The 21573-nt window shown below is 44.1% G+C and overlaps 1 protein-coding gene across 1 annotated transcript in view; it reads left to right on the forward strand.

Annotated features, from left to right (window-relative positions):
- Arhgap17 (Rho GTPase activating protein 17) overlaps positions 1-21573 on the forward strand; it is a 104662-nt gene that overhangs the window by 68357 nt on the left and 14732 nt on the right. The window contains exons 10-18 of the mRNA XM_017802244.2: positions 4525-4652; positions 6012-6123; positions 6661-6742; positions 9298-9378; positions 11600-11713; positions 14227-14318; positions 15794-15950; positions 17479-17709; positions 20333-20502. Coding sequence (XP_017657733.1) covers positions 4525-4652; positions 6012-6123; positions 6661-6742; positions 9298-9378; positions 11600-11713; positions 14227-14318; positions 15794-15950; positions 17479-17709; positions 20333-20502 — 1167 coding nt within the window. The remainder of the gene's footprint in view (positions 1-4524; positions 4653-6011; positions 6124-6660; positions 6743-9297; positions 9379-11599; positions 11714-14226; positions 14319-15793; positions 15951-17478; positions 17710-20332; positions 20503-21573) is intronic.

Genomic DNA, 21573 nt, shown 5'->3' on the forward strand with positions numbered 1-21573 from the left:
GAACCAAAGTTCCTTATATCAAACAGCATAGCATTTGTATCCATTCTCCTCACACCCTCCTGTATGTTTTATCCCTCCATTATTTATTAGACCTTATACAATTTTAAGTGCTACATAAAAACAGTTGTTATCCTGATTGCTTGGGAAATAATAACAGAAAGTAAAGCCTTGTGTTTGGTACGGGTCAATTTTTTTCTTTGTCCTTTCTCTTTTTTCTCTTGCGATTCTAGGGTAGAACCCAAGCTTTTGTACATCTGAGGCAAGTATTCTATGTTCACAACTTTTCCACATATTTTGGTCAGCAGTAGTTGATTCTGTAGAGCCCACAGCCACATAGGGCTGAGTATATTTTGATGCGTAGACCTGACATTTGGAGCTTAGATTTCCCCTGCAGAGCTGTTGGTCTTGAGCTGAAAGGGAATCTGCCTGAATGTGGTGACCATGTGATCAGGAAAGATAGGCAAGCACGTGCTGTTAGTGAATGTGTGGGCATACTGGCTCGCTCAAGAAGCCAGCTCTTTCCCCCTAAATTTCAGGAAACCCTAATGAGTTATTCTTTGTACCTGAACGTTTTGGGATTCTAGAACTAGATCTTCTGTCTTGACTGAATGGATAGGGATCTTGAGCAACCTTAGGTACAGTACAGTGTGTCTTGTTACTTGGCTTTTTAGGATGAGCTGTCCTTATTTCCCAAGAATCCAATTTCTTGGTTCATGGATGACGTGTTAAGTTTCAGCAGCAAACGTTCAGCCTTTAAGGCTTCCAAGCAAGCCTTGCTGTCATCTTCAGAGCACTGAGAGCATTTGTGGGATGCCCAGCGTGGGTTTGGCCCTGTGTGAAACAAGATGCAGATGTTATTTTAGTGGCAAAGGTACTGTTGGGAAGAGTTGAGTAATGAGCATAAGTGAGAAGGTTGCATTTCTTAGGCAGCCCAGAGACATCCACAGCCAGTCATGGAAAGCAGGAAGAATTTAGGGTGGAACAAGGAGAGCTGGAGTGTGAGAAGCATCACAGCCAAGGTGTGCTGTGTCTCAGGTCACTCCCTCACTGCCAGAATCTGACGTCCTCACCTCTACCTTTCCTCGTACCCACCTTTCCTTTAGCCCTGTCTTTTGTTGGGTAGCCATCTCTGTTCTCAGAAAGACTCAGCCTATCTTTAGAAAAAACCATGCAGCTGGGCCCTGCTGTCTCCATGCCTGGAGGACCTCAGGACAGGCTTTGGGTGAGCTGGTGGTCATTCAGCCCCTGCCTGTCTGAACCATTTAATTCTGGGCCTCCATTTTTCTGATGGACTCTTTGAATGACTCTTCATCCTGCTCTCTACCTTCCTGCCCTTAACCCTTTGCAGTTTGATGTCTATGCCCACTCTGAGCATAGTTCTCTAAGGAGCAGCAACCTCTTTTCAGATGTTGGTATGTTACATAGCCCAGGCCAGCACTGAGCTGTTGAAACCTTCATATTCCACTTGCTGTCTTTTCATTGCTAGGATTCCACCTATCCCTGGTTCTGTACCCATCCCAACAGCCAGACTTTATGCTTCTGGTCTTCCCTCCCTCATCTCCTTTCTCTAGAAATCCCATCATCATTGTAAACATCCGTTCTCTTGGATGCTGTGCCCTCTTTGCACTCCACAGACCTTAGACAGCACCCCAAGTCCTCATACTCCAGCTGGTTTGGGTCCAGCTAGCTTTCCTCTGTATACCTGCCAGTGCCCTGCACTCTCCTCACCTGTGCAGGGGCCATTGGTCACAGTGTTAACATCCAGATTCTCAGTGCCCAGGCTGTTCCCAGCCCACTGCCGCAGTGTACTTGTCTGCTTCTTGATGCCTGTGATTCCACCTCCCTCACTTCCTGTGAGGAGCCTTCTCTGACTGCTGCAGCCAACACTGAGCACTTTGTCTCCTAATTGCGTTTACATTGATGGTTTACAACAGACGTTGCAAACAGTGAAAGAAAGCTCATTCAAATTTATTTTAAAAAATTAGTTGCTGTCATTGAAAAATCATATACTTTTAACAATTCTGACTTCTCTTTGAAAGTTTCAAAGATCTGGTAGCACCAGATGCTTTCCCCTGTGGAAACCTCCATCTGGCTCAGAGAGTGGCTGCAGCTATGGCTCTGCAGCTTGGCTTACACACCTGCTTCCTCTCACCCCCAGTATGACTGTGTTTGCCACCCTTGTCTATACCATTGATCACTATTACTCAGCAGTGTGTTCTGTCTCATTAATGGCTGTTACATGTTTGTATGTCTTGTGTATCCTTCACAGTCCAGGTGCTCTCATCATGAAGGTGGGGAGTCCTTATGAATTTTGTGTGCCTGCTGCAGGGCTTGGCACACAGTAGGCCTGTTGTTAGAAGGGCTAGCACTTGAATTGGAGTTTGTCTTTGGAACTGTGTCTAGGTCAGAAGTTCTCTGTACTCTGTGCTATTATCACACCATGATGGGTGGTAAGACATGCCCTGCTCAGTGTTTACTAGAATGTCCAAGCATACTCCAGTATGGCCACCTCTCAGTGTTATGGGGGTCTCTTGGGTCTTGTCTTCTCAAAGGAAAGTTTAAGCAGAGGTTTATAAGCAAAGTAAGGCAAGCACTCCAAAGAGATCTGGAGTGGGCTTCCCCAGAGGCTAGTGGCCACACGTGGGTTCTGTATTACAGATTTTAAAGATTTATAAGTGTTTATGAGGTAGACGGCATATTTATGGGTTAAGATGATCCTTTTCTCAGGGCAAGTTATAATGGAATGATTTTCCCTTTTAGGGTATTTCTTCGTACGATTCTCTAGAAAAGCTCATTTGGGGCGAGGGAGAGGCAGAGATGCAGACTGTTAGTGCACATGTGGGGCAGTCTCTTGGCCTTTTGTTTTTTGATACAGCAGTGACACCCTGTGTCCTTGGTTACCTCATGTCTAAATCCTTTTTAAGGTTGTTCAAAGGTTCCATGATTGAGCTCATGACTGTCAGTTAAGACGCTGTGCTATTTTTAAAATTGAGGTTTTACAGTGAAGGCTGGGGCCAGGGTTTTACAATAGACTGCACAAACAGGAAATGGCTTGGGCAGTGGGTCAGACTCCCAGCTCCCAGCTCTGCTGCTCACGTCTGTCTTGTCTGACATCAATATCTCAAGGTTGGACATGCAGTGGATTACAGGTTTCATGTGCAGAATGACCCTGAGTGCATCTCATGTCTCCCCTAAGGGAAGGGTCATGTGGCCATTTTCAGCCTGGGTTGACAATCATTGCTTTACGTAAAAGGGATAGAGTAGTAAGTTCTAGCCTTTGATAAAACGGTCACAGACCTTTTGTCTTATGGGACAGGACAGGCCCTTGAGATAGATTTTTTCTGTTAGAAATTCCCCGAAGCCAGGGCTGGGACCTGGCCAAAGTGGCAGGTGCCATGGTCTCTGTTGTCTCCTGCTTCCCTTGTCCCCACCCTTTCTCTAGTCTTTACTCGCTTGATGTTCCTATCTCTCTTAAACTTTGGTAAATCTCCCAGTCCAGTGGATTTGCAGCATTTTGTTTCCTTGCTTCCTCTGTGTATAGGTTGTAAGGATTCCTGTCCTGCTGCAGGGAGGTAACAGAAGTATTAAATCTCACCTTCCCATAGCAGTGAGACCATGTAACAAGCATCCATCAAAGGTGCTGGAAGGATGCGTCCTTGTCTGTAGCTGGGAAGGTTCATGTTTTCTCCTCAAGCTGGTTCTTTCCTTGACCTCTGATTCCCACTAGGTCTCTGCAGGCCACAGGCGGGCCAGACCTGCCAGATGCTTCATATTCTACACTGCATATCCGTGCTCTAAATTCTTCCTGACTGCTTCCTTGTGTGCATTTCTGCTGAGCTGCCTCTGATCCATGGCATCTGAAGCAGAGCCCACAACCTGAAAGTTATGAAGCAGAGCTTTGCCGCCATCAGCACAGCCTTCAGCCCAGGCTGCTGGGCAGCCACGGATACTGCATTTTTTTCTACTCAGAGGTTTTGGAGCTGTTGTAGGTGTGTTGGGCAGCACTGTATATCACATTGTGGCACCTGATTTGCCTTCACTTTGACCTCTCCAATCAGGTGCTTGACTTTGGTTTGAACTGCTAAGTGATCGTCCTACTTTCAAATGAAGGAGTCTTTCTTGTCTTCTACCCAGGAAGCCAGTGCTGCTTTGCATGGCTAGAGTAAATTTCTTTTCAGTGAACACAGTGTGTTCAAATGTAGCTTGCATTTTAGTGAACGACCACAGGCTTGACACATGTTGATGATGTGTGGTGCAGGTCCAAGGCCTTCATCATCATCTCCACTAGGCAGCTTGGTGAGGTGCTGTGTTCAGGGCTTCTGTCCCCCAGTGACTGCCCCAACCTGGCACATGGTCTGTGTTCCTGTAGCTAGCAAATGACAAAAGCATACCAGTCATCTAGGTGTTTTCCTCTTCCCAAGCTTCAGTCAACAGTGTGCTAGAGAACCCTTTGGTGGTATAGAGAGAAAATGTCCAGGAATGCATAAAGTTGTCGGATGTCTTACCTACTATTTACTGCTCTAGATAAGTGGGCGGAGAAGCCAGCCTTCGGGACACCTCTAGAGGAACACCTGAAGAGGAGTGGGCGCGAAATTGCAGTCCCTATTGAAGCCTGCGTCATGCTGTTGCTGGAGTCAGGCATGAAAGAGGAGGTGAGGGGCACCCCAGGTCTTCCCTGCCAAGATCTCTCTCTCGCTCTCTCTCTCTCTCTCTCTCTCTCTCACACACACACACACACACACACACACACTGTGCACCCTTATTACACAGCCACTGTGGGAATTTTTTAGACCCAGGGTCTCCAAACCTTTGTCCCCATGACCCACACTTTTCTCTGACACCAGAACTTTTCTGACTATAAGTAAAGTGGACTCCATAGAGAATGTACACTTGTCCTCCTGTTCTGCACTCTGACCTTTTCTTAATTCGTTTCAAGCCCTGCTCGTGATTTGGGAAATGCCCTGGTGATCCAGAGCTTCCATGAGCTCTTGTTTGTGGCAGAAGGCATCAGCAGTGGCAATCTTGTACTTGTGTAGTGCTGTATAATTTTTCTTTGAAATGAGTGCATTTATGCACTTTAGTTTATGAGATCTATACCAAAAACATCTGTATGAACCAAATAGGTCAGTTCTTATTCCTTCACTTATGCAGATAGAGGTCAGAATGCATGGAGTTCTTGCCAGAGCATAGCTAGGTTCAACATGCAAGACATTCTGTCCTTTAGAGAACTTCTGTTGATGTCTCACAAGCTTATTGAAGAGTATATGCATCATAGGTGAACAGCATAGTGAATTTTCATGGATAAAACTTGCCCATCTAATCTACCCTAAATCAAGGAATATCCTGGAAGCCCTTATGTTCACTTCTAGTGCCTGACCTCAACCTCTAAAAATCTCGTCTGTGCTTTCCAACTAGTGTTGCTCTTGCTTCCCACGAGAGTAGTGACACTTTTGACTGCCGCTTCCCAGGAGAGTAGTGACACTTTTGACTGTCACAGTGTCCTTTTCCCTGCTCTGCCCCACCCTTCTCATCCCCCTGCTTGTGATGAAGAATCACTGAGTCTGTAAAGTGTTGGGTGTCAAAATCAAGAAGCCTGCTTGGGTTCCCATATTTCCTGGCCCACTGTCCTTTATATACTTGCCTCTCTTGGTTGACTCCCCAGATGTTTTCCTTTCTTTCCTTAAAAAATTGAACTTAAGTCAGAGAAAGTGATATATAGCCTGGTCTAAGTTTTTCTTGAGATGTTAGTTTAAAAAAAAATAACAAAATGTGTAGTAGTCAGTGCTGTCAAGTAAAAAGGCTTTTCCGTAGAGATCTGAAATGCACAGTACTTTAGTACGGAGTCAGAGCAAGAGCTGCTGCTGTGCTCCTCATTCCCTGAAAAACCACTGTGAGTTGGGCAGCAAGGGTGTTCTTACTGACAGAGGCAAGCTACAGCTCCGTCAGACAGCGGTTGCCCAGCATGGGACTCAGCTCTAACTTGATGCTAATGGCTTTTCAATTGTCTGTAGGGCCTTTTTAGAATTGGAGCTGGGGCCTCCAAGCTAAAGAAGTTGAAAGCTGCTTTAGACTGTTCCACTTCTCACCTGGATGAATTTTATTCAGATCCCCACGCCGTAGCAGGTGAGCTCTCAGGAGTGTGTACAAATCAAGCTGTGCTCAAAGTGGTGAGCAAGTGAGTCCTGTCTCAGATCATTAGCTAAAAGAAAAGTTTTCATTCGAGATTTAAGTGGTAAAATGAAATGCTCTTCTGATATAATTCCCTAATGAATAGTGTCGTGTGCACACACATATCTTTCCTGTCTCCCTGTTTTATCTTCTTCCTGTCACTCATTACTAAGAAGTGAAGATAGCTTTTCATGCCGTGTTTTAAAGATATACTTGTACTTCTTTGCCTCCACACCCGTGACCCAGGTCTCCCTAGAGAAATGATACATGTATTAACAGACAGACCTTAGAGCTAAGTTTATTTTCGATTGCCTACTCAGTGTATTTCTGCAAGAGTCTGAACCTCTGAGAACCTATGAGATTTCGTTTCTAACCACTGCTGCCAGTTATGATCCATTCTGCACACTCTAGAGATTGTAGTTGAGAAAAGTTCAGTTTGCAAAGCACTGTGCCTTACCCCATTTCATGCTCAAGGAGTGTTACTGGTTTCAGGTGCTTTGAAGTCCTATTTGCGGGAACTGCCTGAACCTTTGATGACTTTTAGTCTGTATGAAGAATGGACACAAGTTGCAAGGTGAGCTGAAAGCACCCAGAGTCTTTGTTTTAGTTGAATTTTTGTATATTTTATACATAAAATTATCTTTGTACCTCCTTCCCCTTTGGCACTGTCCTATAGCCCCCCACTGGCATACATACATTCTGTCATTTGTATTAAGGCCTGTTCTGTAAAGTTAGTGCCCTGAGATGTCCCTCAGTGCAAGTTTATCACTAAGGGGTTTAGTCATCCTATCTAGAATCTCTCTTTTCAAGATCAGCTCTTTCTCATCCAGCAGTAATCAACTGCCAATAATTCTTCAGCTAAGATTGGGGCTTGCTGTTCATTTCCACAGTTCTAGCACTCAGAGTCTTAAAAGTTCAAACACACAATGAGCTACTTCATCCCATTTCTAAATCTTTTTTGGGGGGAGCGGGTGTCTTTTCAGGCAGGATCTCTCATAGTCCCAGCTGACCTCAAACTCACAGAGATCTCTCTGCCTCTGCCTCTCAAGTGCTGAAATTAAAGGCATGCACCACCACACCCAGCTTTATTTCTAAGTTATTTTATTCTCCAGGACCATGGTACAACATTAAAAGACTGTGTATATGCTGGGCCTGGTGGCACACACAGCTTTAATCTCAGCACTCTGGGGGTCAGGGACAGGTGGATCTCTGTGAGTTTGAGGCCAGTCTGTCTAAATAGTGAGACCCTAACTCTCACATACAAAAAGCATGTACATAAAGAATGTGTGTCCCAGTTCTATCTGAATTTAGAGGAAAAATATAAAGTAATATTAGTGTAGGAAGGTCGTGAATTACACAGTTGTTTAAACTTGTATGATTTGTTTGCTTGGGGGTTTTTTTGTTTTTGTTTTTTTTTTTGGTCTTTTTGAGACAGGGTCTCCCTGTAGCCCCAGCTGGCCTGGAACTCGCTATGTAGACCAGGCTGGCCTGGAACTCACGGAAATCCACCTGCCTCTGCCTTCCAAGTGCTGGGATTAAAGGCGTGTGCCACCACGCCTAGCTAAACTTATATGATTTGTATGATTGAAGATGCATAACCCACATTCATGGATTGAGGGATCTCAGATCCCCTTTATGGTGAAGACTGTCCTGTAACTGGGGACGAAAGTTATACGGTGAGTGGATGGCCGTGTGCTGTTGCTGCATGCAAACCCAGCTGATCAGTTAGAACAGGAATAGTCTTAATAGTAGTATTTTGGGGTATCCAGTGTTGCTGAGTACTGTGTTAAGCTCTGCCCCTGCTCCCTCTTGCCATCCTTAACAAGCATCCAGAAAGGCACATATTCTAGATATCTTTGTTTTACAATTAAGAGAACTGGGGCTTAGGAAGGAACTGGGCCGAGGGATTGCCAGAGCTGGCATCCAGATCCTGATGTGTCTTCTCCAAAGGCTCTGTCCACTCTTTGTCCCTTGTTGTCCACTCCCAGCTTCAACTTGGCCTAGGAGCAGGACAGCCTTACTTCAAGAGCCAGCCAGCTTGCTTCCTTGTTGCTATCTTTTCACTTCCTCCCCTAGATGCCTAATTCCTCACTCCTAAGGAAAGAGGGACCAGTCTCACTTCTACTCCTGTCCATTCTCCCTCTGGCTCACCCTGTCACCTTTCTGTCATACCATTAGGCTGTGGTTAGCTGTGAGCCCTGTGTGGTGATCAGTTACACTGTTTCCCAGACATTGCAGCATTTGTGGGGAGACTTTCTCCCTCACAGGTGCTAAGGTTTTTAAAGTTCAGGGATAAGTTCTTAGTCTATCCTGGGACTGAGTTAAATGAATCCACAGTCCAGCTCAGATGGTGACACTGGGGTTCTTATTTTGGGTAGCCTCCTCATCTCAACTCTCCTCTAGGTTCTAAGAGTCTAAAATTCTTCCTGAGAAAGAAAAGGCCTAGCAGAGGAGGTATCTGTCTACTGGAAGATAGATTCTATAGTTGAGAAATGTCAACATGGCCTCTGTCCTGCAGAAACCACCATGCCCCACACTTGACACCAGGAGACAAGACACCACTGAAAATTCTGTCTAGGAATGTGTCCCAGTTAAATAGTAAGGTAGTTTATGTTTGATTCCAAACCTATTTATTTCCCAAATCAGTGCTGTCTTCCAACTGTGGAAACAGAGACAGAGGTGGGCATTACTGTTAATGAGGAATATGTTTTAGTTAGCTTTCTACTGTATGAGAAGTTCCCCTCATGACAAAATCAGTCTAAAGGAAGATGGGGTTATTGTGGCTCATGGTTTCAGAGGTTCAGTCCCTGGTCCTTTGCCTTAATGGTTTGTGATTGGGCTGTGCCATACCTTACAGCAGGCAATCATGGTGGAGCTGCGAAATAGAGAGGCAGGCAGGGGCTGAGATCCTAACGTTCCCCTCTGGGCCATGTGCCCATTGACTCTAGTCTTCCAACTAAGCGTCACCCATTTAGGTTCTACCACTCCTGATGGTGCCACAGACTGAGGACTAAGCCTTTAACATGTGGGCCTTTGGGAGACATTTCAGATCCAAGCCCTAATAGCACAACAATACAGGTATTAATAATACATATGTTAATAAATTCTTGTACATAATTTTTTTTTCAGTGTGCAGGATCAAGACAAAAAGCTTCAATATTTATGGACAACATGTCAGAAGTTGCCACCCCAAAATTTTGTTAACTTTAGGTATGTATGATGGTATTCTGTGAGTGAAGCTGCCCTGTCGCAGCAGCCCTGGCGTAGACATGTTTCTCTGAAGGAGGAGACCCTGGCTCAGGCGTGTTTAGCATTCAGAAAGCTTCTTGGAATAGTGTGGGGCTGTTGGGATGTGATCAGTGAGCATTGTTATGTAGTAGATGTAGGTGGTGTTAGTGTGCAGGTGATGTTAGCATGTAGGTGATGATGATATGTAATGATGGTGATGTGTATGTGGTGTTGATATGTAGATAATATGTAGGTGATATTAGTATGTAGACAATATTGGTGTGTAGGTGATGTTGATATGTAGGTGATATTAGTATGTAGGGTGATGTTGATATGTAATGATGTAGGTGTATATATGTAATGTATGTAGGTGATTTATTATGTAGATGTTAGTATGTTGGCGATTCTAATAGGTAATGATGTTATATGTTAATATATGTTAAAGTGTTCTGATCATTTTACCACTGCAGCTATTAGCAAAAGCATTCTCATGAAAAGTTGGGGTGGTTTTGTGTTGTTTGGAGTCTGAGTTGTCTTGTATGTATGTAAAATGAATCAGTAGTTATAGTTTCTGTGCTGTCTTTCATATAAAATAGTGCAAACCAGTCTACTCTGGAGATTGTATGTTACTGCCTTACTCAAATATATTTCCAAGAAAACTTCCCGTTGTTCAAACTTCCCTTTGTTTCCCCTTTGACTCTGTACCTTTGAAGAGGCATGGAGAAAAGAAAGGGAAGATAGCCTGGAGAGTGAAGTCAGGTAAAACCAGACAAGGGGCTGGTGAGATGGCTCAGTGGGGGAGGCACCTACCACCAGGTCTGCCAACCTGTACCCACATGATGGAGCGAGAGAACCAAACCCTGCAAACTCCTCTGATCTCCATAGGTGCACACACATGTACACAAATGAATAAACATAATGAAAAATGAACTTTTAAAACCTAACGAAAAATTCTGAGGACTTATTTTAAACTACTTTCCAGGCAGTAGTCTGAAGTATTAGCTGACTTCAAGTTCCATCTCGGTCCATGCTGACCTCAAGTTCAGTCTCTAGTCTGTGTCTTTAGCAGATCTAACATTCCCTTCTCACATCTACAGGATCTACTTCACTCTGAGTGGGTTGGTATCTGTAATATCCCTCATTGATGAAGTGTAGCACGCCTAGCTTCAGATGGCACACAATCTAAATCTGTTCAGTGCATTGTGAGAACTCAGTTATTCTTTGTATGTTGGGGTTTGGTTTTTTTAGTTTGTTTTTTGCAATTATTGGTAAATAATTTTTACCAATTAATTGTTTTAAATCTGAAGTGCATTCCCATGGTTCAGAGTTCAAAGGGTATGCACTGAAAAGTCTCCCCTGTCCCCAGCCACCTAGCTCTTCCTCAGTATCTATCGCATCAGCAGGAGCCAATGTGTATGTAGGAAAATGCATTCCTATATGCATATATACCTTTTTCTATCTCACCCACTTTTTAAAAAAGAATGTCTTTGTTCATTGAGAACTTCATACACATATACAATGTATTTTGGTCATGTGTAACCCATCCCCCACCAACTTCCCCTAGGACAACTTTTGTTTTCAGCCTAAATGGTAGTACACATTGTACACATCAGTCTCTCCATTGCCTTCTTTGATTTATGTCTTTGCTTAAAACATCTTGGAGATTTTCCAAATCAGTACATAATTTTTATGGTTGTGTAGTATTCCACCATGGATAAGGATATAATTAATCTAACCAGTTCCTTGTTGATAGCTAGTTGGGGGGATTCATAACACTTTATTTTTGTACTACATGCATATAGTATCATATGTCTATATGGTAAGTTGAGTGTATTCATAAATAAAATGTGTTTTCAAATACAGTTTCCTTTTTATAACTATTTGTATTAAAACATATATTGAGTCTTCTGTTAATCACAGTGTAGTTTTTTAGGAGTAAGAGGTTATAAAGGAGAAATCAAAGTATATAGCGGAGAAGGCTGAATCATTGTGGTAACTTCAGAGCTGTTTCCTCCTCTCAAGCCTTCATTAGTCTGTTTAGAACAAAGTACATGAGATATGTGAGTAGTGCATCATGTGAGCCAGATCCTGATTCAGGGACACTGCCGCGAGCTCCCAAGTGTTGTTGCTGAAGCCCAGGGCAGGGGAGAAGGCTCCACAGATGTGCCAGAGATGCTCTTGTCCCTTCTCTTTTGCCTCCTAGGTATTTAATAAAGTTCCTGGCAAAGCTTGCCCAGACCAGTGACATTAATAAAATGACTCCCAGCAACATAGCCATTGTGCTAGGCCCTAACCTGCTGTGGGCCAAACAAGAAGGGTAAGTGATCTCCATTTTGTGTTGTTTGCGTTTCTTCCCACCTGGTGGTAGATAGAAGTCATGAGACACTGTCTAGCTTCAGGTGACTTCAGGGTACTCTGAAGTTGATTTTTCCATTCAGCTGACATTTCAAGGACAAAATTGTCAGCTGGTTGTTATCTCTGATAACAGCAGATGGCACAAAGATGCAAGAGACATCATCCCTGTCCTCAAAAAGCCTCCATTCCTAGGCAGCTCAACCTTTTGAAGCAAGTGTTTTTCCCTCAGAGGAGGATGCTAAGTCTGAAAAAGGACCAGAAATTTGCTGGAGATTGTACAGCCAGGCAGTGGCAGACACCCTCTCATTGCCGCTGGTCATCTTTGTAAATAAAGTTACTAACAGTTCAAGTTTCCATTAAAATGCTGTGACTTTTTGAATTAGTCATTCACTCACTCATGTATGCCCAAACTTGTTTAAGAATAGTGTGATTGTACAGAGATTCAGTATTATAAAGCAAAATTAAAAGATAAGTAGATATGAAAAGTTAACTATATAGATCATCTCTCTTATAGCACATAAACCCCAGGCTGACTAAAGACTTCAACTTAGAAAATGATGCCAAAAACATGGCAGGTAAATAGATATTTATTTTTATTTATTTTTTGTCTTTTTGAGACAGGGTCTCCCTGTAGCCCCAGCTGTCCTGGAACTCACTATGTAGACCAGGCTGGCCTTGAACTCACAGAGATCTGCCTGCCTCTGCCTCCCAAGTGCTGGGATTAAAGGCATGTGCCACCACGCCTAGCAAGATATTTATTAACTTTAAGGGCAGAGCAGAATTTTCTAAGAAAAAATATCATAAAAACAGTGCAGGGCTGGTGAGATGACTCTGCAGGTTAGAGGTGCTTGCTGCCATGTCTGACAGTCTTAAGTTCAGTCCCAGGGACCCACATGGTTGAAGGAAAGAACTGACTCCTGCAAGTTGTCTTCTGGTCTCCACATACATGCTGTGGCACACATGAGCACATAAAAACACAAATTTTTAAAGTTTTTTTTTTTTAAACAATACATTTAAAAGTGAGAGACCTGGCTTTCTAATACCTAGAAATTTGTCAGAAAGCACCATAAACAAAAGGCTAGGAAGAAGTTCCTCAAAATCTCCGGAATATGTGAAAAACAGTTTTATGAATCAAGAAGCAGTATCTCTTTAAAAAGAAAAGTTGGATGACACCACGTGATCAATGTCTCTGGTCCAGTGGAGTGCTAGAGCATGGAAATTGATCAGCACCCTTGCTTGAGGAAGGCTAGGAAGGATGATTTGCAAACAAGGGCTTTCATTCAGCTGGAATTTAAAAGGAGCCGGACCTTTCATTTGGTTAGAAAAAGGGCTTATATAGTCTAAATGGGACAGAGGTCAGAGTAGGAGAGAGTTTAGTTTGTGGCAGTCAGTCCTGAGAATCAAGCTTCCTAGGGGTCCAGTGTCTTTATTTCCAGAATAGGTCACTATGTGTTGTTAGACCTTTCATTACGTGACCAAACGCCTGAGAGAACAACTTAACAGTAGGAATGGGTTTTGGCTCATGGTGTCAGAGTCCCAACTGGTCCCATGGCCAGAACTGAAGGGTAGCCAGGAGCATGTGCAAAGTAGTGTTACCCCCTTCATGGTGAACAGGAAGCAGAGGACCAGAGAGGAAAGGGCCAGAGACATAATACTCTTTAAAGGCATGCCCCATCACCACCTTCTCCAGGTCCACTTCCTAATACTGCCAACAAATTATGAATCCATCATAATCTATTAGTAATCCATTGATTAGGCTAGAACCCTCATTCCAATCACTTTCAGTAATGGGATCCACTACCTAGGGACAGAGCCTTAAGCACACAAGCCTTTGAGGGATGCTTCCTAACATGCCGTGGTGAAATCAAGTCCATTGAGAACCTGAAGCTTCAGAGGTGCTTAGTAGCCATCTGGCACTCTGCAAGCTGCTTGCTTTGGTGGTATCTTGACTCCCACCAAGGATGAGTTTGACATCAGGGATAATGATTAACTATTGTCTTCTTCTTGAGCCCTGCTATCAAATCCTTTGAACTTCTGGACTCTCATTTTTTGACTATACTAACTGTCCATACACCCAGTAACATTATAGGCAGCAATAGTTTGGGGTGATCTTGAGTCTACCTACCAGGTATTATACTGTTCCAGTAGGAAAATGTAACCCTTATTCTAAACCAACTTAAGACCAACTTTGATAACATCCTCAGTTCATGGTGTTCCCACTCCTGGGTGCCTGTGCAGGGGATATTGATTATTACTGCCCTGCAGAGGAAGGAACAATTGGTCTGGTCATTTTCCTTCCTGAGCCATCGCTGGCAGACTCATAGGAGTCTTGTGGACTTAGGACCTTGTAGATTTAGTTTTTGTATTTGTACTCAGATGCTTTATCTGTTACCAGTAATTGAGCTACCCTGTCACAGGGCAGGAATTCAAGCCTGTGTAGGTAGAGTGTTTTAATTCTTGTGACCTTGCTTGCAGAACGCTGGCTGAAATAGCAGCGGCCACATCTGTCCATGTGGTTGCAGTGATTGAACCCATCATCCAGCACGCAGACTGGTTCTTCCCTGAAGGTAAGCACTGTTTCTGAGTCATCTGTTGCCAAGACAGTGTGACCCCAGGCAGAAGCAGGCGGATCTCTGTGAGTTCAAGGCCAGCCTGGTCTACATAGTGAGTTCCAGGACAGTTGGGGCTACAGGAAGACCTTGTCTCAAAACAAAAACAAATAAAAAGAATAGAAGAAGAAAACACACCAGTGGTCACATAGTTGGTTTCACTTTCTCGCACTTCCCTTCAGATTTCATTCATTTGCATTTGTAGTTTGGTATAATAATCATCATCATATTATTTTGTGTTTCACTAAGACATATTCAGACTATATAGTGAATGCCCACTACTTGCTGTTTGCTGGTAAGACACTATTTGCTCTGAAGGAACTCCGTTCCCCAGAGAAGGTAGCCACATAAACAGATAAATTATAGCCTGTGGCAAATTAGGAAGTTGGATGGATGGAGAAAGATTTGACAAACTCGGGTGCTAGCAAGAGGTCTGCTTTTCAGAAGTGATGCTAGCACCAGACTTGGTGGCACATGCTTTTAATCCAAATACTCAGGAGGCAGAGGCCAGTGGATCTCTGAGGTCAAGGCCAGCCTGGTCTATATAAGCAGGTTCCAGGCCAGCCAGAGCTACAGGGAGATACTGCCTTAAGAAAAAAAAAAAAAGATACTATGTGGGTCCTCTCCACTTGGAAGAAGGTGGCTTTTTGTAATTTTTCTTTTGTTTTTTACTCTGTAGATTGTCCTTTGGGTTGTGCAAAAGTAGAGAATAAAGTAGGAAAGGTTAGGGTTGGTTGGGACCAGTTTCTGAGGGTCTAAGTTGGCTGTGTCAGAGAATGAGGATTTGATTCTAAGGCTGGTGAATTTTCCAGTTACTGTTGTTAGCATCCTGGGATCCACAGAGGTTCCCATGGTCTCCTCAGAGGTAGCTAGTTGTGTGTGTGTTGAGTCCACACTCCTGCCCCTGCTTTTCTCAATCCAGTCCAGCCACCCAGTAAGTTCCTGATGCCACAGCTGGGCCTTCCTGACCGCAAGAATCACAATTCATTGATGTTGCTCAGTAAAGATGCAATGAGGGAATGAAGATTGACATTTTGCCCAAATTTCCTTTGAAGAAGTGATTCTTACAAAAACTACTATAGCAGTAAGCCCTCAGTATTTCTGCTTATTTCTGTTTTATAACAAAGGGACCATTTCTGTCACCTTTGAAATGATTCAGATAAGTTCCTAATGCTCCTTGTCCTCTCGTGAATTCTCATTTTTCTTAAGAGCAGAAGAGTTGTGTGCTTACCTTCTCAACACCCTGTAACTTGCCTCGGCTTCTCTTTACCTCCTGCTGGGGTCAGGATCCGTTCTCAGAACAGAGTACTTGAGCTGCCTTTGCGAATAGGGAGGGCTGCAGACTAAGAGCTAGGGTCTGTTCCAGTGGGGTGTTATAGAGCTTCCCACCCATGTTCCAAGCCTCACACACTTGTTCATTTCTTTTCTGACAGAGGTGGACTTCAATGTATCGGAAGCATTTGTGCCTCTTGCCACCCCAAATTCTAATCACTCATCCCACACTGGAAATGACTCTGACTCAGGGACTCTGGAGAGGAAGCGGCCTGCCAGCATGGCGGTGATGGAAGGGGACTTGGTGAAGAAAGAGAGGTGTGTGTAGAACTGGTCACTTTCACAGCAGCTGTAGGCATCATGTAGAAGGTAGACCCCTGGTGTCTGGTACTGGCGTAATGACTTCCTGTGCAACCCTGACCGACAGAGTCCAGATAATTCAGGAACCATACTGTGGGACCTTACAGGTGTTAATCTGACTATGGAGTGAGGATATAACTTGTCTGTCTAACACATCCGTGCCATGTGCATCAGGCTTTACCTGATAGCCTGTGGTATACTCCACAGTAGACTAGCTTCACACACACTAGAAATCCACCTATATGTATTTGAGTAGCGGAAAACAAGGGGGGGGGGAACATAATGAATGAGCATGGGCTGTTGTTGAGGATGTGCAAGAGTATCCTACATCCTCCAGTGAGGTATGTGGAGACATATTTTTGGCATTACTTGGTCCTACCTTAGAAGCTAACTGCTGAATCCAATGTTCAGCTGGAGAAGCACCAGAATTGTACAGTTCTACAAGGGAAAAAATGAATGTTGGACTTAAGAAGAGGTAATATGTCTTCCTGTTGTCTATGGACAATTTATGGGGTTTTCAGAGGTAATTAAGACTTTAGGATTTTTGCCTTCAGAGGGCAGCCTATTCTCTGTGTGAGGAAAATTCCACCCACTCATAGTAACACCAAGTGAAAGCTATGTGAAGGAGTGAGCTTGCCTTCCATATGTGTGATATCACTGCTAGACTAAACAAGCTCTTAACGACCCAGTCTTGAGTGGAGCTTTCAATCTAGCAAAGAAGTCCTTACTTTCCTATTTGCTGAGATTTGCATTTCTTCTATGCATTTCCTGATGATCTGTCCATAACAGAATTAGTCTTCTATACTGAAGTTACAGTCTGCAGTGTTTCAAGTCTGACTAGCACACAACACACAATTCTCAACTATCTGTTCTCCCTGCCAGCTGACCTAGTAAACATCAGCACATATGTATATATAGTTCTCAAGTCTATGCAGTACTGGGCTTGAATGAAGAGTGTATTCTTTCTGTCCCATCCTCCAGACGCCATCCTCCCAAAAGCAGTCATTTTTTCCAGTCGTACGTAGCCTTCAGATATATTCTCTGTGCACACGGGTGTTTCTGTATCTCATCCAAGTTCAGAGGCGGTGTGGTGTGATCATACATAGCCACCAGTAGCGTGTGGACTTGGTTTCCCTCTCCTTTCCCAAGCACAGGTTTGAGATGGGATGCAGACAGTAGGGAAATCAGCACACAAACACGGTGTCATTCAACACAAGGTCTGGCTATTTGCTTTCAGCTGTGCACATCAAACTGATCAAGGATGTTGGTCAGTATGAGTTCATTGGCATTGCTCAGGTTTAAAGCCAAGTCTAAATGCTCGCTTTGGTTACAGGGATGACCACTAATATGGTCCTTGCCACTTCATTGCATGCTGGGCAATGTGGGCAGCCGTCTCCATGTGTGGTTTTAACCTGTGAGGGCCAGCGGGCTTCTGTCTCGGTAGTTGGCTTGCGTGGTGTGTTGACTGTTTCTTCTCTCTGTGTAGCTTTGGTGTGAAGCTTATGGACTTCCAGGCCCACCGGCGGGGTGGCACTCTAAATAGAAAGCACATATCCCCTGCTTTCCAGCCACCACTCCCGCCCACAGATGGCAGCGCCTTGGCTCCAGCAGGCCCAGAGCCTCCTCAGAGCTCTAAGGCTGACAGCAGCTCAGGGGGTGGGCCTGTATCCTCCTCTGCAGGCATACTGGAGCAGGGGCCAAGCCCGGGCGACAGCAGGTAAGGAGCCCACTTCTGGCAGTGAAGGCAGGTGCTTCTGCCTTCTTTCAGGCCATAGCCTTTGGGCACAGTGTCCATGCCCAAAGAATCGCGCTGGCGGGGAGTGAGCAAGATTTGCTTTTACTCCTCCAGTTAGGAAGGAAAACAACAACAACAACAAAACCCTACAAATTGCTTCTTTTCCTTTTCAATTTTCAAGAGAAAGACATGCTTGTTTGCATTCTTTCCTGTGCTGCTTTGGTGATGGAAAGTAAAAGCTAACATGTGTCTTTGATCATCTTGCCTGTTCAGTGTGTAACTGCAGTGTTTGTGCCTCGCCTGCTTGTTGTCACTCACCGTGCTTACTAGGAAGCATTTGAATGCAGTGAGTTGTCAGCCATTTGCTCATTCGCCAATTTAATTGAACCACGCAGATTCACCAAGTAGCTGATACGTGCCTGGTACCATGCCAGGCTCACTGGTGATAAAAGGTCCCTCCACCCCTCAGATCTTTCAGTCTCACAGGGAACTGCTGCATGAGTACAAGAAAGAAAGTAAGACGGCATGCTGTTTTAAAGAGGTTTCTTTGGTTGCTTAAACTGTTGATGAGCACCTGGGAGTTGGGCTGCATGGTAGAGCGCATTTAAGAGACAATTTTGAGATCTTCATTTTATGATGTTCATTCCATTTTCTACACTGATCGGGCAGAGACCACTTCAGGTGACTTCTCTGGTGGTTCAGAACTGGGCTCTGTGAAAGATGAGCCCTGCCAGAGGGCATGTAAAGTTTTCATTGTCATTTGCTATCTGCATTTTGGCCATCCACAAAGCACCAAATGTTAATGTATAAGGTAAAATAAGTGTGCACAGAGAAAAACCTATTTACTCATGCAGAAAAAAATTTGTTTTCCTAAAAGGTGAGATTGCCTGGGGAGAACTGTTACTGCATCTTTTTGGCAAGAGTCTTACAGTGTGAGAAGTTGTTTATAAGATAGGAATCTGTCTGGGCCTGGCAGCACAAGCCCAGAATTCCAGTTACTCAGGAGGATCACAAGTTCAGGGCCAGCTTGGGTATTAACTTAGTGAGAACTTGTCCCAAAATGAAAAAGAAAGGGAGGGTTTGGCTTAATGGTAGAGCATTTGCATAGTACAGTATAAGGCCTTAGGTTCAATCCCCAGTACCACCGAAGGAAAAGAAAGACCAGGAAGAGATAGGGTTTTTGTGCTGGGGCAGCAGCTGAACTCTGAATGCTCTGTACATTCCTGAGTCGTCCTGGACTCCTGTAATCTGGGGAAGTTCCTTCTTCAGGAAAGAAGAGTGAGGCTTCAGTCATAGGGCTTTGCATGTATGCTGAAGGCGCCATACTGGCTGGTCAGTAACTGCTGCTCCTTACATGTTCTAGGGTAATTTTTTTGTTTGTTTCAGAGAAAGTATAAGAAAATTTACACATTTTAATTTCCTCACAAGTCTGCCTAATCAAAGTTAAATATTTAAGAAAGTAGTTGTCACTGCAGAAAGACGAATGGAATGCCAACCACCAGTCTCCTTTTGTTTCTATGCTCTAGATATTTTTGTGTATTGTTCATTGATGGTATCCTCCCTTTGGTGGCCTTGACAAAGTCACTGTGACATTTGGTATAGAAAGTTCTGAGCCAGGAAGTAGGAAGGCTGATCTCTCCTGTCAGCTCTAGGCCGATTCAGCAGCTTGCTTCTGGGAGTTCAAATGACGAATGATAATCGAAGACTTTTTAATGTGGAGTAGTATTTTGCTATTGTTGAAGGCAGAATTTTGTACAGTGTCTATGTAAAATTCCCAAACCCCTTTCATAAAGGTTCTTAAAATACTGCCTAGTTTAAGCACAAGCAAAATAGAGTGTGAGATTTACTGTGGATGCTCTGAAATGGCCTCTGCTTTGGTATTTTTATGGCAGAGTAGTTGAAGCTTAGTCTGATGTGACGAATCTCAAAAATATCTAGTCTCCACCAGACATGGTGGTGCACACCTTTAATCCCAGCTCTCAGGAGCCAGAGGCAGGCACATCTCTGCAAAATCAAGGCCACCCTGGTCTACATCGTGACTTCCAGGCGGACTGAGATTAGAGAGACCCTGTCAAAAAAAAAAAAAAAAATCTAGTCTCTGAGATTAGTAAATATTAGCCTGTTGGCCCAATGTGAACTATTTAAAATTCAGATAATCTCCCTGCTGAGGTAAAAACTAAACTGTACATGGGTCTGGGTCTACACAGTCCCCTCTCCATATCCCTGAGCTCTGTATTCCATAGATTCAACCAACTATGGTTCAGAATGATTTTAAAAACTGTTTATGCACTGAACATACAGATTTTTTTGTTTTTTTGTCATTCCCTAAAATACAGTGCAACCAGTTTCCCTAGCTCTTCCATTGTATCAGGTATTGTGGCGATGGAAGAGATGATTTAAGGTTCTTGGGAAGATGTAATTAGGCTATGTTCTAATGCTATGCCATTTCGTATAAGGGGTTTGAGCATCCTTGAGTTTGGTATCTGTAAGAAGTCCTGGAACTTTGCCTCCCAGGATACCAAGGGATGACTATATGTTGTATATAGTATGCTTAGCTTTGCTTCCAGGAATGTCTGGCGTCTAACTTCACTTTTATTCCCCTTAGTCCTCCAAAACCCAAGGACTCAGTGTCAGCAGCTGTCCCTGCACCAGGAAGAAACAGCAGTCAGATGACCACTGGCCCAAACCAGGCCCAGGCAGGTGGCAGCTCCCATCAGCTCTCAGTAGGCCCACCTCACAGTGCTGCTGGTCCCAGCCCTCACACTGTGCGCCGTGGTAAGTGACCTCTGGCACCTTGCACTCTACACTCAGGGAGGGTGTATGAACTTCCTTTAGTTAATGCAAGAGTCAGTTATGAGGCTCTGAGGCAGATCTTTTCCATGACTGCTACAAAGTGACAAGTGGGAAAATCAGTCATTAAAGACAAAAACATTGAAGGAAACTGAAAGAAGAGAAGAAAGGAAGCTTTTACAAATCCTTCACTGCCACAGCCTTGTAAAGTCCAAGTCTGGGAGTCAGAAGGTCAGAAGACAGCCTCTGCTTTGGGCCTCACCTTCTACTTTGTTTGAGACAGGGTCTCTTGCTGTTGTTCTGCTGTGTACTGCAGGCCAGCTGGCCCGAGAGCCTCTGCCTGCATCACGCCATAACACTGACATTGCAGATGTCACTGTGCTGGCTTTACATGGATTCTGTTCTTCATGTTAACAAGTACTTAACCCTTGAACCATTGTCCCAGCTCCTGAACTTCTTGATCTAAATTTAAAATTTTTTATTTTTTAGTTTGTCAATCTCCCCAAGTTCTTAGTGAACTGAGCTCTTACGACTGTGTGCCTATTGCAGAGAGGGTACTCAGCAGGTCTGGGGCTCTGAGTGCCTCATGGGTCCAGAAAAACTAGGAGTAACTTTGTCCCCACACCCAGAACATTGGTTAATGTCTAGAGATGTTTTTGGTTGTCCCAATGGAGGGGGTGGCTATTGGCATCTAGCAAACAGAACCAGGGATGCTATTAATCCTCCTGCTACACACAGGATACTATGTTAATAATGTAACCCTTCAGTGCTGAGGTGGAGAAACCGTGATCAGGAAAGGAACATTGTCCTGGTTTGTTTCTCCATTGCTGTAACAAAACACTCTGACTACTATCAACTTGGGGAGGAAAGGGTTTATTTAGCTTACAACTCCCAGGTCGCACTTCATCAGGGAGCCCAAGGTAGGAACTCAGGGCAGGAACCTGGAAGCAGGAACTGGAGCACGGGCCATGGAGGAACGCTGCTTACCTGGCTTGCTTCCCTGACCCCTGCTCAGCCTGCTTTCTTATGCAACACAGGCCCACCTGCCCAGGGGTG

The sequence above is a fragment of the Nannospalax galili genome, unplaced genomic scaffold (genome assembly GCF_000622305.1).
Source record: "Nannospalax galili isolate Female #2095 unplaced genomic scaffold, S.galili_v1.0 scaffold84, whole genome shotgun sequence".
Classification (NCBI taxonomy): domain Eukaryota; kingdom Metazoa; phylum Chordata; class Mammalia; order Rodentia; family Spalacidae; genus Nannospalax; species Nannospalax galili.